At 39.4% G+C, this 14854-nt stretch overlaps 1 protein-coding gene across 1 annotated transcript in view; it reads left to right on the top strand.

The window, feature by feature from the left end:
- The window catches only part of sorcs3 (sortilin related VPS10 domain containing receptor 3), a 424538-nt gene that overhangs the window by 385507 nt on the left and 24177 nt on the right, over positions 1 to 14854 (top strand). Inside the window, exons 19-22 of the mRNA XM_017724487.2 lie at positions 2351 to 2537; positions 4266 to 4399; positions 6114 to 6237; positions 7777 to 7889. Coding sequence (XP_017579976.1) covers positions 2351 to 2537; positions 4266 to 4399; positions 6114 to 6237; positions 7777 to 7889 — 558 coding nt within the window. The remainder of the gene's footprint in view (positions 1 to 2350; positions 2538 to 4265; positions 4400 to 6113; positions 6238 to 7776; positions 7890 to 14854) is intronic.

Below are 14854 nucleotides of genomic sequence, written 5' to 3'. Positions count from 1 at the left end.
AGCTCCACAAAAATGAAATGTTATATCAGTAAGTATTTCCATATAGTAAATATGATATAACATTCATATTGAATCAGATGTACCCATTTGAGTCATGTACATTTAAAACAAACTTTCAGCAGTATTTTTCAATTTAGGTAGATGAAGCTAAGAAAGTTCTCTTATTGGTAAGGGCTTCAGAAGCTGGACAGAAAGCCTAACACTTGAAATTATAAGGAACCGAGGGAGGAATCAACTTTTTGATTTACAATGGGTGGAACCAATTTTGTTAGAAAAATGTAACAAATGGAAAATAAGCCCTTATTGAGTCTCTGTAAAATGGCAGCATGCAAGGTAAAATATATGTTAACATGTCTATCGCAAGCTTCAAATGAAATGTATGGAATGTCTTCAAGAAGCCACAAAATGTACATATTTAATCATATTTAATTTAAAGAAGAGAAAAAAAGGTATGTAGCTTAGTGCTAACTCACTATTAGAAATGTAATAGGGATTCTATTCTGATTTTTTTTTTTTTTCCATATTAAATATATATTTTTATATTTATTGACTGAAGGCCTAGCTCAGTAGTCATGGGTCAAGACTAGTCTTAGACATACGTGATTTAACATTCTTGTATCTGACCTAGACAATGACACCTCACAACTGTAAAAATATTCTGGAAATATTTCCACTCACAGAAACATTGGTCCTTAATGTGAGATGCAATATCTACAGCTTGTGCCCCAACATTGTCTGCGGTTCATTTAGTTGGAATATGTTACAGGGAATTGTGTCTGTTTCCCATGTTTGTTTGCCCCGTAATTGTCCGTGCTGAATCTGTTTGAGTGCGTGAATGCTTGGCAAGCCTGTCTAGCTTTACACCTGCAGCCACTAGATGTGTTAATTGTCCTCTCTGGTAATCCTGTTACAGAGTTGCATTATGTCACATCATGTTTTGGCCAGTGTGAAAAGACTGACCCATCATCAGGGCATTGGCTGGAATGCTCAGCTCAGTGCCTTCCTCTGCTGCCAAACTCTCTGCTCCATCGCTCTTCATTAGAGGCCAGGAACAGACTATTGACCTTTTTCAATGCTTCGTTATGTAAAGGCCCTCCAAAGTCTGTTTATCTAGCTCAGCCTGTTTGGTGGTTAACTGCTGTTCACATTATGGAAAACTGTACTCTCTGTTAAAAAGACAGTTGGGAATCGTCCACAGCAAACCTTAAAATATCTATAAAGAGCCGTATGAAGTACACTGATAAACACCCTATTCAAGCTAGATTAGTTTCACCTGAGGATGTGCTGTAATTCGAGTGATAAATCAAAGAGATTGTAAGAACTATGATTTTTAAAAAATCTGTAATGTGTACAGTTTTTAAAGGTCTACCGCTTAGTTTCAAAGCACATTACCATAGTTCATCAAACTCTGATGTCCTTTGGTAATAGTCATGTTCAAATCAACCTCACATTATGTAATAACAAAACCTAATATTAGACAATGACATCTCTGTTTTGGTGACCTGGAGACATGGCCAACATCAAAAACAGTCTTGGCATCAGTGGCAAACTGTGACTATTAGAGCTAGGCCTTCAGTTCCAGCCTTAACTGTAAAAGAAAACAGAACCCCCCCCCAAAAAAAGACAAAGAAACACCTCCTCAATAAGGCTAATTTCTGTTACTGTCCCTGTGGGATTCTAGTAGTATGTTAGCACACTAAACACTAAGCTGACAGTGACTCACATCATTGTTCTAGATTAAACATGGACATTTGAAACTTGCAATTTTCTAAAAACTGATGAGCATTGGTCAGGACACGAAGATATATGCAGGACTTTCAGAAGGCCTAGAGTGATGTTTACTAGATTGGTACCATCCACTGTAAATTAAAACATGATATTCTGGAAGCACCTCTCACAGGACACTGCACTTTCTGTCCTTTTGTATGTGCCATTAACTGCGAGTTAGTTTTAGCTGTTTGCTTGTTTGGACCCAATTTCGTTTTAATTGTAAAACTTGTGAACGTCCAGGCTATGACATTTCATTTAGGACCATCTGGGTTAATTTGAGGAAAATGCAACAGTACTTTATCCCATATGAAACTGCCAGACAAATCTCCTACAAATTACATTATCGGACCTCTTCCAGTGAAACTTACCCCGTTTGAATAGAATGGGATTTAGCATCATGCTAACAGCACGCTAACAGCACGAGCTGCTTACATGGTTTCTGACACTGTATGATGTACTGATATCTATGAAAATGGACAAAAGTAAAGCAAAGTTTGGGCTGATGCTAATGATTTTATTCTGATGCTGATGATCAACGATCTTATTCTGGTGGTTTCAAAACACTCTGCATGGTTCACAGGGGGACTCTTTGAGGACAAATATCCAGTTGGACTTCGGGGACGGGACAGCAGTGTCTTATTCCAACCTGAGCTGGACAGAGGAGGGGATCAGACACGTGTACCGAAGTGCCGGAATCTTCCGGGTCACCGCTCTCGCCGAGAACAGCCTGGGCTTCGACAGCACCTCCCTCTACCTGCATGTGACCTGTAGGTATCTTACGTGCTCACATATGTACAGTGTTGAAAATAAAGGTTCCTGAATGGTTCTTGGCTTTAAAATTTTTTAATTAGTAAAAAAAACTTTATATTATGTGGAGGCTCTTTAACATCGCATAAAAAAGAAGACCCAAAAGTGTTCTTAGAGGAACCAGAAATGGTTCTCTTTTGGCACCCTCTAATTTAAGAATGTAAAGAAGCATACACACTCAAAAATAAACCAAGAAGGTTGACTTAAACTGAAAATGATGACACCATGTTAGTGATGAAATAAATGAATAATGATTTCTTTGAGGAAATGATTCCTTCCTGTCCATTTTATCTCAGTACATTTCAATAAATAAATATGTATATTTTAGTCCAAAGAAACAAGTAATCCGTTCAAGTAATGATTCATTCATTGTTGCTTAAATCCAACCATATATGGGGGGAAGAAAAAGAAAATTCAGTGAGTGAGAGAACAGGCTTGCTTTGTGGAAAAACCCCATCCAACAAGCCATGTTTACTAATTTAGTGAAAATGAAACAAACGGGGGAAAAAAAAAAAAAAAATCATATGGTCTTGAAAACAAAAAAGGTCCCAAAAAACAGGCATCTTTATCGCCAGGTTTCTCTTGGGGCCCTGCGAATGCTACGACTGGCATTTTTAGACTTTAGACTTTTAGACTTTTTAAGACTGGCATACCAGTGCCATGTCCAATAGAAAAAGTATTTTGGCAATCCCTACCTCAGGCCACATTGGGCCATTTTACTGAGAAATCTTGATGTGCGAAATACACCATACCAAATCCAAGAACAAAAGTTCAAAAGAAGCAAACTGGGACAAGAAAAATTAGAAACATCACATGACAATTTTCAGAATTTAAGGGAAACTGGCTCAAAACTGCACATGAATGCATGAGCAAGACTTCATGAAGTGGAGGCATGGCCCAGAGTGTGTTTATAGGCAGGTCTGTGACTTACTTTCTTTAGCACTGACAATACAACGGTGTCATAAACATTATTTATAAAGTATTATGTTAACCTACAATACATAAACATGGCTATGAAATGTAATGCAATTTTTATAAATACTTGTAACCATGTTTATAATGCCATATGAATGCATTGTAATGTGTTTTGAATGTGATTATAGTTTCTTATGCACATGGTAGCAAAAGTAGCACAGAAAGCAACTTCAAATGAACTTCAATTTACCTCTTGTCCCTTTTAAAGATTACAACATGTAATCCTACTATGAAGCAACAAAGTTGTCTGTACAGTCACTTTTCTTCATTTGCATGTTCTGACTCTACAACCCCAGTGAATTTGCATTCCGGTTATTTTTCAGAAGCTTAAAAAACTCCAAATACGTGAGATGGCTTCTCCTTAAAGCGATGGCTCCATTTAGTGCTTCAAGTTAATTCAGTCTGTTTCTACATGCGTGCTGATTTCATCATGCTTTCGTCTGAGTGTAGTCTCAGCTCTGCAGTCGGCAGAGCTACAAAGCGCTTTAAAGTTGGAGCACTTCTCAGCTTAGCTCAATAAGAGGCAAACGGTGGTGTCGATGCATGCCAAGCTGTAAAGTTTTGACCTGGAGTTGAACCATTAGTCTGAAGAAATGATTTATTTATTATTATGAAGATGTATTCTCTGTAGATTCTCATAAATCCTGTGTGCATGTGAGCATAAATGCTATTATATATGCCTATAGCCTTTTCCTCACTTGTGTGTATTCCAGGTCCCGTGGAGCACGTTCAGTTGCTGGCTCCATTCGTGGTGATTAAAAACAAGGAGGTGAACTTGACAGCGATGGTGTGGCCCTCACACTCCAGAACTGTCACCTATTTCTGGTGGCTGGGGAACAGCACTGAGGTACAGCCAACGCTCTCTCCTGATCGCACTCAAACTGTTTAATTAAATTTAACCTGATAAACTGCGTATAAGTATAAGCTGTAGTCTAGTATGGCAGAGCAGGAAAGGTTACTTCAATAACAGTCGATTCATATCCCAAACATAATAAGCACAGTTCTGATTGCTTGGTAAGCAGTTGTTCATGCTAACGCACTTTCCAGTGCACTTCATCTGAGCCAGTATACTTTCATAAAGGTTTCTCAGTGGTGCTTCACTACAAAACAATCCAAACTGCCACAGAACCTTTACATTAAAGAGCCCATATCATGGAGAAAGATTTTTAAAACAAAGCTTGTTTAATGTGGTACACAAACTGTTCAATTTTTCAAAAGTACCAGCCCAAATATGGAAACTAAGCTGAAAAAGCAGCCTATTTTTGTGATTTCACAAAGAAAAAAATAATAATGAAAGCTGAATGCTGATGTAGCTTTGGCTACATGGGTAAGAGATGGTGATAATTCATCACTAGGAAATTGATTTTTTAGGAATTCTTACTTTTATTACAATTTCAATGACAACTTTCATTAACAACGTCTGTCTATCTATCTGTCTATCTATCTCAGAAACATGATAAAGTAAGTCAGCTTTGAAGCAGCTAAATCAGAAATACAAAAGCAGCTACATAGTTGAGTCATTTGAACTTGAGTGCACAGCAGCAGTTTATTTCATCTCTAAAAGAGCTCCTACAGGCAGTGCTTTGATTCTCAAAGCTACATAATGTAAATGATGGATTTCTTAAAAAGAAAAAAATCCTTAGTGCTCAAAGTGAAGGTGGATCCAGTCGCAATGAATGTGTCAAAAGGAACAGTCTTGAAAAGTGCGATGAACCTACTATTCATACATACTAAACACATATACTGCATAGTGCTTACAGGCAGAGTCAGATATTTACCAGGGTAGTTGCCAAAGACTAGAAAAACTCTGACCCTGAGAATTATCACAAAACTGACTTAGCACCTCATAAACCCAATACTACTTGTTATGAACGTCATAAAGCTGGAATTTGCATCAAAGCTGCAGCTTGACAGGCACTTCAATCTACTTCAAATACACATTTCCTGCTTAGACAGCTGATCAGTAGAAAAAAGAAGTAGAAAAAAGTTTGATGAATCATCTTTCACTGGTCTAACATGGTGCACTAGGTGTACCCAATGGTGTAGACAATGCTTTTAATGATGTTTCCATATTCGAGGATAATAATGCTTCCGCTAATACGCTGCTAAACAATCACAAGAGTGGTTTTATGAGCACTGGGCTGAGGTCAGTGGTCCTCCATGGTCTCACCAGTCAGCAGATCGAATGATCACTACAGCTTTATAGGCAGTTCTGAAGCAGAGTGTGAAGCAGATTTCCACCTCTTTCATCCAGTCCTCGAGGAACTGGGGAATTCTGGAAGAACTACACACAGTTCAGCATGAATACATTCAGTTCTCAAGTTAAAATGTAGACCTACTTCTTATTAAGGTAGATTATATCAACATTGTTATGTGTTTCTGGTATTTTGTCCACCAGCTAATGTCTGAAGCGATCCAAATGGCCTTTTATCAGTCACCACTCCAGGCTTTCCTTGGCAATGAACTCAGCAAAACAAGCAAAACACCAATGAGAGACTGAATCATATTAAAACGTTGTATGACAATGGCTGTTTACTGATATGGAAGATTTTTCCGTCTAGCCGGTGATAACCCTGGAAGGCAGTATCTCCTACGTGTTCTCGGCCGAAGGGATGAATACAGTCACAGTGCAAGTCTCATCTGCCAACTCAATCCTTCAAGACACCAAGACCATCGCTGTTCAAGGTGCTTGAGTTATCTTCCAGCATTTCATACTATATTAACAGATACGTGCACTCACTCTACAAGCCAAAAGTTTAGAAGCAATACTAACTTTCTAAAAGCTCTAAAATCTAATAATGATGCACTAAAATGCTTACTTAACATTGAACAAAAGGGTCTGATTAAAGGTCTGCAGCAAAAGTGCAACTAATTCTCCATTTGTTTTGCTGGTGACTGTAGAGTTTTGCTACAACTTTAATGGGCCTGGGCGACAGGCCAATGTAATCGGACATAGTTCATGATGGACAAGTAACCCAATGGCAATGTGTGCAAGGCGATAATTGCTGTTTTTTTTAAAGAACAGTCAGCTTCTGAGAGAGAGTTAAGAAATGTATTATTTCTCTCTGCTACACACTGTAATACTAGCTTCACTACACAGATTCCCCTTAATTTACTTTACATGAATGGAATTGAACTTGAATGTTGGCGTGCTTTGGAACTTCAGCTCTGCTCAAAGTGACTGGCTGCAAAATATAAGTTAGAAATGACAAAGTATAGACTGAAGTCTATAATCACACAAGTTGCCCTGAATCTATGGCAGAAGAAACGCAGGAATGCACATATGCAGTATTGTTTATTATAATAACAGGTATATAGTTAAAGTTGAATAAAGTTGTTCTCAAATGATGCCGCGTTACTCCGCATCATATTTAATATAGGAGTTTTATAAAAGATTTCCCCCCGTGACCCTGACGGAGAAGCGGTTTGGAAAATGGATGGATGGATAAAAGATTTCCATTACAGAAGTTAATATACAAAAGCATGTAGACTGAAGTAGAATAGAAAAGAATAGAAAGTTGGGTTGATTTTATCGATAATCGCAATTTTTAACTAGAAAATACTGTGATAATTATTTTTGCTACCGCCCAGGCCTAATCTTTAAGCAGTTCCACCTGATCCTCCTACTCAGATGATTCTGATGTCTTGATGAATTGAATCAGGTGTGTTAAATTAGGAGATTGTACAGAATAAAAATTGTTCAGGGTAAAAAAAAACTGACATCACACAGTGTAAAGGAATTTTCCCATAAAATTCATTTGAGTAAGAGTTCAACTTGCAAGTTTGGACTGGACGTCAAAATGAGCTGGAGGCAGAGCAGGGGAACTCGGAGAAATTTAGGCAGGAGATTGGCTCAAGGAAGGCAAATTGCCATTTTGATTTTAGCTTGCTTCCAGACTTTTGGCCTGTAGTTTTGTGGTAAACTTATGAAAAATTTAGCACTTAAATGTTGCTTTAAGTCATTTACCTTCCTACAGCATTGTATTCCATATACAATGATTGTGGTGTTTATGATTGTATTAACTTGCATGAAACCACATACAATGCAGCTTCTAAACACTGTAACACTACATCTGATAACCTTTCCATGGCTGACAGTAATGATATCTCTAGCCTGCCCTGCCAAATCACCCGTAACAAATGAAAGCAAGGCAGGATATGGGAAAAGCGTTGCGATGGTGAATTAAATCTCTTTCCCTCTCTCACTTTCTCTCTGGGTGACAGAATTCTTCAAATCACTGCTTTTATCTTTCTCGCCGAATCTGGACGAGGCCAACCCTGACATTCCGGAGTGGAGGCAGGATGTAGGCAGGGTAATTAAGAAGGCTCTGCTCCAAGTGAGTGTGAATTTATTTCATCTTTCAGCTCTCACTCTCTCATTCACTCTCTCGCTCCCTCTCAGTCTCAGTTGCTCTTTATTTATTTATTTTGGGAAATCTCAGATTTTGGTTCAAATCTCAGTCCCTCCCATCCCTCTTAAGCATTTGTACTGCTTTGAAATCCATGTGAAATAGCTCTCTCACGCTCTCTCTCTCTCTCAATCTCTCTCTCTCCCCTTACCGGGCATGGCCTAATTTATTACTGCAGGTAGGGGAGGGGTATACTTCATGCTGGAAGACAGGTCGATGATTACAAATGTGTCTTTTCCCAATGATGAAACAAGCGCTCACGCAGAGTAAATCTCGCGCAGTCGACTTAATGCTAATGTCAGCGGCTAGCTGCCGCGCACCTGTCCCACTTGAACCTGCTGTCCTCTGCTGTCAGAAAAACTGAGGTTAACTGCACAGTGGTAATACAGAAGCTGAATGAATCGCAGGTTGAGGCTTGCTGATGGCCAGCAAATGTGATCAGCCAACCAGCACTTTCACAGATGTACATACACTTACTATCTCTGCAGTTTTATCCTCAGGCGCAAACACTGTTCCCACATGCCGCTTCCATATTTCAACATAATAATGCCATTAAAAGTGCTAAGTACGTCCAAAAGAGGTTTCTTAAACACTACAATGAAGCCAAATATCTTCCATGTTCTCACAAGTCTCCAAGAATGGGAAGTTTTATAGCAGAATGCAAAGCACACATGCAGCTTTTGAAGGCTTTCCTTCTTAAAGAATGGTATTCTAACCTACCACACATCATTTGCATTCCAAGAACCTGTTCTCAAGATAAAAAGAACCCTGCTGAGCTGAGCTGAAGTTACCCATGAACGGAGGTAATGGGCAAACCAAATGGATCACAGGTTGAGGCTTGCTGATGGGCAGTAGGTGTGATCAGTCAACCAGCATTCTCATAGATGTACTCACTATCTCTGCAGATTACCATAAAAAGTGGTTCCAAAACACCAGTATGAAGTCAAACATGTTCTCTGGCAACCCCAGTCTGTAGATTTAAACATAAATGAACCTTCATGGGATGTTTTGAAGCAGATGTAAAATAGCTACCTACCTTCCTACCTTTGGAAGCTTTTTCATCATGAAGAATCAGAGTTTGATAATTTACCACACCCAGATCTCTGCTTGCCTACCAAGATAAAATTGATCCTGCTCATTATTAGGTTATTTCATTATATAGTTTCCAGTAATTTTTCCAAACTCTATATATTGCAACACTATGCGTTGACTTAAACACTTATTCTAATGCAAGACACAGTTTTTTGTTTTTTGTTTTTTTTTTTTGGCTAACTGATATTCGAACAGCCTTCCGCCCGAAGACTGCTGGGATAGGCTCCGGCATCCCCCCGCGACCCTGACGGAGTAGCGGCTTAGATAATGGATGGATGGATGGATGATATTCGAACAGGATCCAAAATGTTTTATTGTATTGCTCTTGGTGTGTTTGTGCTTTAAAATTGGGCTATAAAAGGATCCGTCAAATACTGTTATGTGAATTCTGCTTTTTGATATAGTGGGTAACACCTCTGCCTTCTACGCTGTGGGCAGGACTTCAATCCCCTGCCTGGGTAAGCACCCAACACTATACCAATAAGAATCCTTGGCCAAGACTCCCAACACTACTATCACATACCTGTGTAAAATTATCAAATTGTGGATAATTGTGGATAATCCACTCTGGATAAGAGCATCTGCCAAATGCCATAAGCATTATTACACATTTGTAATACTGAGTAATATTTGTAATAACGCTTCCAGCATTTGTAATGTGTATGTGTAGTATTTGTATTAAGGACTCAAAGTACTCAAACACAATGAAAAACATTCTTTTGTGGTAGAAAAATAGTCTTTTGGTTGAATATGGAGAAATCTCACCAATGACGTTGCTATGAGAATACGAGTAGATGACCAAAAGTACTTTCCAACTGTACCTACATAAAATATCAATTTTACAATGTACCCCACGGAAGGCCATGACCTGCTCTCCCTACTCATCATCTCTGTAGCACTACTTACTCTTTCTTTCTGTCACAGGCTACAGACACCGTAAGTAAGTACGTGGGGTTGTATGTGTTGTCGAGTTTGTTTGTTTTTAAGTTGCCCTTCACATCTACAGTCTTTTACAGATCCAGCTTCTCAATACTTGTAATATCTAATGTTATGATGTGACTCACCACTGAGCTGCATGTCTAGTGCACCTTTTTAATGCTGCACAGTATTTTATGTGCTCAGTGACCTGCTCCCCATTCATCAACCTGCTAGATCTGTCATTATTCAGTGTACCAGAACCTCATAATTTACAAATTAATCACCAGTGCAAAAGGGAAACAAACGGGAAGATTCTCAGCAGTTACAAATTAAACAGAGGTGCAACCACAAACAGCAATGCAGGAAAACTATCAAATACTACACAAGCATTAGGAGCAAAGAAAGAGCTATATACACACACATGACTGAGAGGCAACAAAGAAACAGTTAAAGGCAGGAGGACGTAGGTAGGAGGGGGTGTCTCGGTGAAGTATGGGGTAGAGCCAAGGCAGAGCAGAGATCCATTAGTTCAAGTCTGTGTATTTGTCAGGAGTCTGTTGTCTTGCATCCATAAGTACGAGTATGCAAATCCTATATCAGTGAACTACGTCTGGTTGAAGAGATCAAGACACATTTCTTTCACCTAATTTTTACAGCTCACATGATTTATAACACTCAAATTTCTTCTCACCTACTTCTGGCTCCTAAAATGTGATGTTTTGTTTCTGCTCTTCATACTAGAAATCTGTTCAAGTTTTAAATGGCCTGACTTCAAAGAGCCCATCATGCTTATCCTTCATCTGTGAAGCATGGTGGAGAGAGTTTAATGGTGGGGAGCACGATTCTTCGATTCTTGCTTCAGGGCCTGGACAACTAGGACCAATATAAGCAGTGGTTGGATAGTGTAGTGGTTAACACCTCTGCCTTCTACACTGTAGACTGGGGTTCAATCCCCACCTAGGCAAACACCCTACACTATACCAATAAGAGTCCTTGGGCAAGACTAACACCGCCTTGGCCTACCTGTGTAAAATGATCAAACTGTAAGTCGCTCTGGATAAGAGCGTCAGCCAAGTGCCGTAAATGTAAATGTAAATATAAGAATGAATACCAGGTTGTTTCAGGAAATTCTACAGAAGAACATTAGAGTTCATGTTTTTAGACTCAAAAATGGTTGGTTCATGCAGCATGATAGAGTAGAGGAGTAAACAAAAGAGTGGATCAATCACAAGGATTTTAATTTTTCATGAAACATAGCCCTGCTTATAAAACAGGATAGGTGCTGAACTGCCAATGGAAAATACTCAGTATGCACACATTACAACATCAGTTGGATACTATATTAACCTTTTCCCACAGTCCCCGCAGTGGCCATTCTGTTTGTGGAATATAAAAAAAAAAAAATTAAACTTAATTAATTGTATTTTATTTTTATATCCACTACTTTATGAGGTCAGTGTTCCATATAGGTGCACTTTGTAGTTCTACAGTTAAAGACTAAAGTCCACCCGTTTCTCTGCATACTTTGGATGTTATTATTTGGGGGAGGGGGGGGGAATCATTCTCAGCACTGCAGTGACACTGATGTGCTGGTATCAGTGGATCAGACACAGCAGTGCTGCTGGAGAATAAAAAAAATACCTTGTCCTGAGGGAGTCCTGATTATGGTAGAACAAGGTGAAAGTGGGCTAAAATATTAGGCAGAGAAACAGATGGACTACAGTCTGTAGAACTAGAGACAGAAGGGTCAAAGAGTGTGGTTAAAATGAAGATGAACTTAATGAAGTTGCTGGTTCAGTGAAGGATATTTAAGCAAAAATGGAGATTAACTTACAGAAGAACCTGAACAGAAGAATATAGATGAACTTAAAACAGCTTTATATAGAATAAGAGGGCAAAATTCCTTCAATCTACCGCCAACAGCTTAACAGCTATATAAAGCATTGATGAGATCGTTGCCAATAATTAATGAGATTCCACTAGAAACTAAATATACTGGCTTATACTCATCAATAACCATGATGGTGCACACTATTTGTTCCATAAAGATATGGCAATGTAAAAATGGGTGTGTTACTATAGAATACAGTGTTCATGTAGAAATCCAGCTGAAACTAAAGTTTTCACATTTCTTTTCGCACGCCTCTAGAACAGACACTCTTAGTAACATGGGAATATTTTGTAACACACACACACACACACACACACACACACACACACTGACTCACATATTTTTTTCCATCCATATTCCTCCTGCCTTCCTCATCCTCCTGATCCCCTGGCGTGCCTCCTATGAGAGGATTTACCCATGAGTCTTATGAAGCGATTATTATTCCACATCAAGTTCAAAGCGTGGAGGCTTTATCTTCCCTTTCTAAGACAAAGGCTTATTTTTTCCCCCTTTCCTTTCTCAAAAAAATATCTGCTATCGCATTTCAGCCTCGACTGATTCTGCCTCCGGGGCCAAATCGCTGTTTTATTTTTATGATGGCTCTGGTAAGTAGCTCAGGATATCGGAAAGAGAAAGACGTCAACACAATCAACGTCAAGGCCTATTTAACTCTGCCTGTTTAAAGAGTACTTCACTGTTTTTCAACCTGTTCTGAGCCTGCTGTGTCTGCTTGTATACTGATTAATATGGACTGAAACTTGGAACAGATGAAAAATACCCCATAGATTCTAATCACCCTTGTAATAGAAGGCACTGAGCATCAATTCCATGAATAAATATTAGAAACACAATGTTTGCACTGTGGCACAAGTTGATTTAACCCACATTAAAATCTAACAAAGATTTGGTGGCTGGCTTCACATGACTCAGTAGAAGTCTCGACTAATCCTAGCATGGTAGCTTCAGGTCATGATAACAGATCTAGTTAGGTAGAATTGCCACAACTGGGGAGAAAAAAAAAAAAAAAATCAGAAACAAAGTTTGAACATTTACATAAAAAACTTTTAGATCTGTCCAAACTGTCTTTGGTTAGAAGAAAACATTATTTAATAGGTGTCCAAACCATTGATTCTTATTGTAGTTGCTCTGTGGTCCACAAACCTGCCTGTGCATCAAATTTGATGCATTTCTTTGTCTTTGCAATAATAGAACACTACTGTCACTATCTGTAGCATCTGCCCTTTTCATTCCATCTTATCATGAGATCGTATGTCACTCAAATCCAGAGTTATGAGCCTCTAAAGAGGGACTGAGATGCACGTCATCTGCCTCTCACTGTGTATAATACATGGATCTGTTTGTGTATCTACATTTTGTGTGAAATTGACCAATGAACACTGAGGAAATCTTACCCAACTAACCTATCAAATCAGAAACCCTTCATTCAGTGGATATTTGATGTGAAATGGCGCACAAAAAGTGTACAGCTGCTGAATTTGCTGCAACAGTTTTGGAATGTAGTGATGGGCATTTTGATATGAAATATGGGTATCATGTTACAAGTGTGAAAGAAAACGCCCTCAGATCCCAGAGGGTTAAGAAGCTGGAGATACATGACTATTCACTTGCATCCGTTCTCAAGTGAATAGAAGTTGGAATCAGAGGCGTACTTGGTCAGAATCAGAGCCATTGCCCTATAGGCGAACCCAGCACAGGTGTGCTTTTCAAGCGACTGCACTTACCCAGGCTAAATTCATCATTTACAGCGCTGGAAGGGACTCCCACAGCCCTTTTCCTCGCTCATTGTTCTCATACTCTCTTTATTTCCTTTTCTCTCTCTCCCTCTCTCACCCACTGCTAATGGAAGAGCGCGGTGTGTTACGGAGGTGATTGTGTCCTTCCAAAGCTCGAGGGACTGCTCTTCAAGCCTCGGCCACATCCGACATAATTGCATCGCCGTGCTCTACCTCATGCGGAGAAATACTCATAGCATTCACAGCGGAACGGCAGGAAAATGCTCTTTCACAGGGGGAGGGAGGGACTGTACTACCTACGAAGCCGGAGGAGCTCTAGAAGAGTCGCAGTGACTTTTCTTTTTTCTTTATGACTCTGTCTTTGGTGTCACGCCATCATCAGACAACGTGCTAACAAACAGTTCTTCTGTGGAGATGCCTGGTGCTTACAAAAGTATACATATGCTCATCATGCCCACAGAATATATGCACTTTAAGTTATATTTGCTATATAATTCTGTAAACTTTGATTAATAACACTTGTAACAAGTTTACAGTCATTTACTGCATGAGCTAGAAAATCGGTCAGTTAGCCTAGGCAGGTATAGTAGCAAAAACCCCTAACAGCAAGCAAATGGACAGGGGTCTTTAATTAAAATTCAATAAGGTCCAGTTAAAGAAAATTTCCTCAAGCAAAGTTCAGAACCATCATATGTCTAACCTGCATCACCTCGTCCCTCCCCTGTGTGCACGACACTCACTGGAGTCTCAGTGCTCATCATAATGCACAGATCTGACTGGCTGAGAGGCATCATGTGTCATACTTACAACACGATTGGGCTGTGAGTTTCCCAGGCACTAAAGCCATACCATGAAGGCTACGTTAGGTCAATTAAAACAGGACCACCCCATCGAAATAAAAAATTCTCAATAGTTTATTAGTTGTAGGTCCAGGCCCATATAGGACAGCGTCTGGGTCCGGACTCAGACCATGGTCCGTCTATTAGTGACCTCTGCTTTAGGATGTCTACACTGGAAATGTTAAGTTTGCACATAAAGTCAAAAGCAGACAAACCACCGACCTATCAGAAACAGTTCAAGACGAGACTTCAACTAAAATGGGTATCCAAGCGATACCACTGTGTCGGGCAGCTCAACTGTATGTGCTACGTGAACCTAGTTAACTACTCACTGACGCAAAACAAATGGTACTTGTTCTCCAGCTTCCAGTACTCAGCCAATTTCTCAGCAAACTGTTT

Source organism: Pygocentrus nattereri, chromosome 12 (assembly GCF_015220715.1).
Source record: "Pygocentrus nattereri isolate fPygNat1 chromosome 12, fPygNat1.pri, whole genome shotgun sequence".
Taxonomy (NCBI): domain Eukaryota; kingdom Metazoa; phylum Chordata; class Actinopteri; order Characiformes; family Serrasalmidae; genus Pygocentrus; species Pygocentrus nattereri.
Note: the sequence above shows the minus strand (reverse complement) of the source record. Positions and strands in the feature narration are given on the sequence as shown.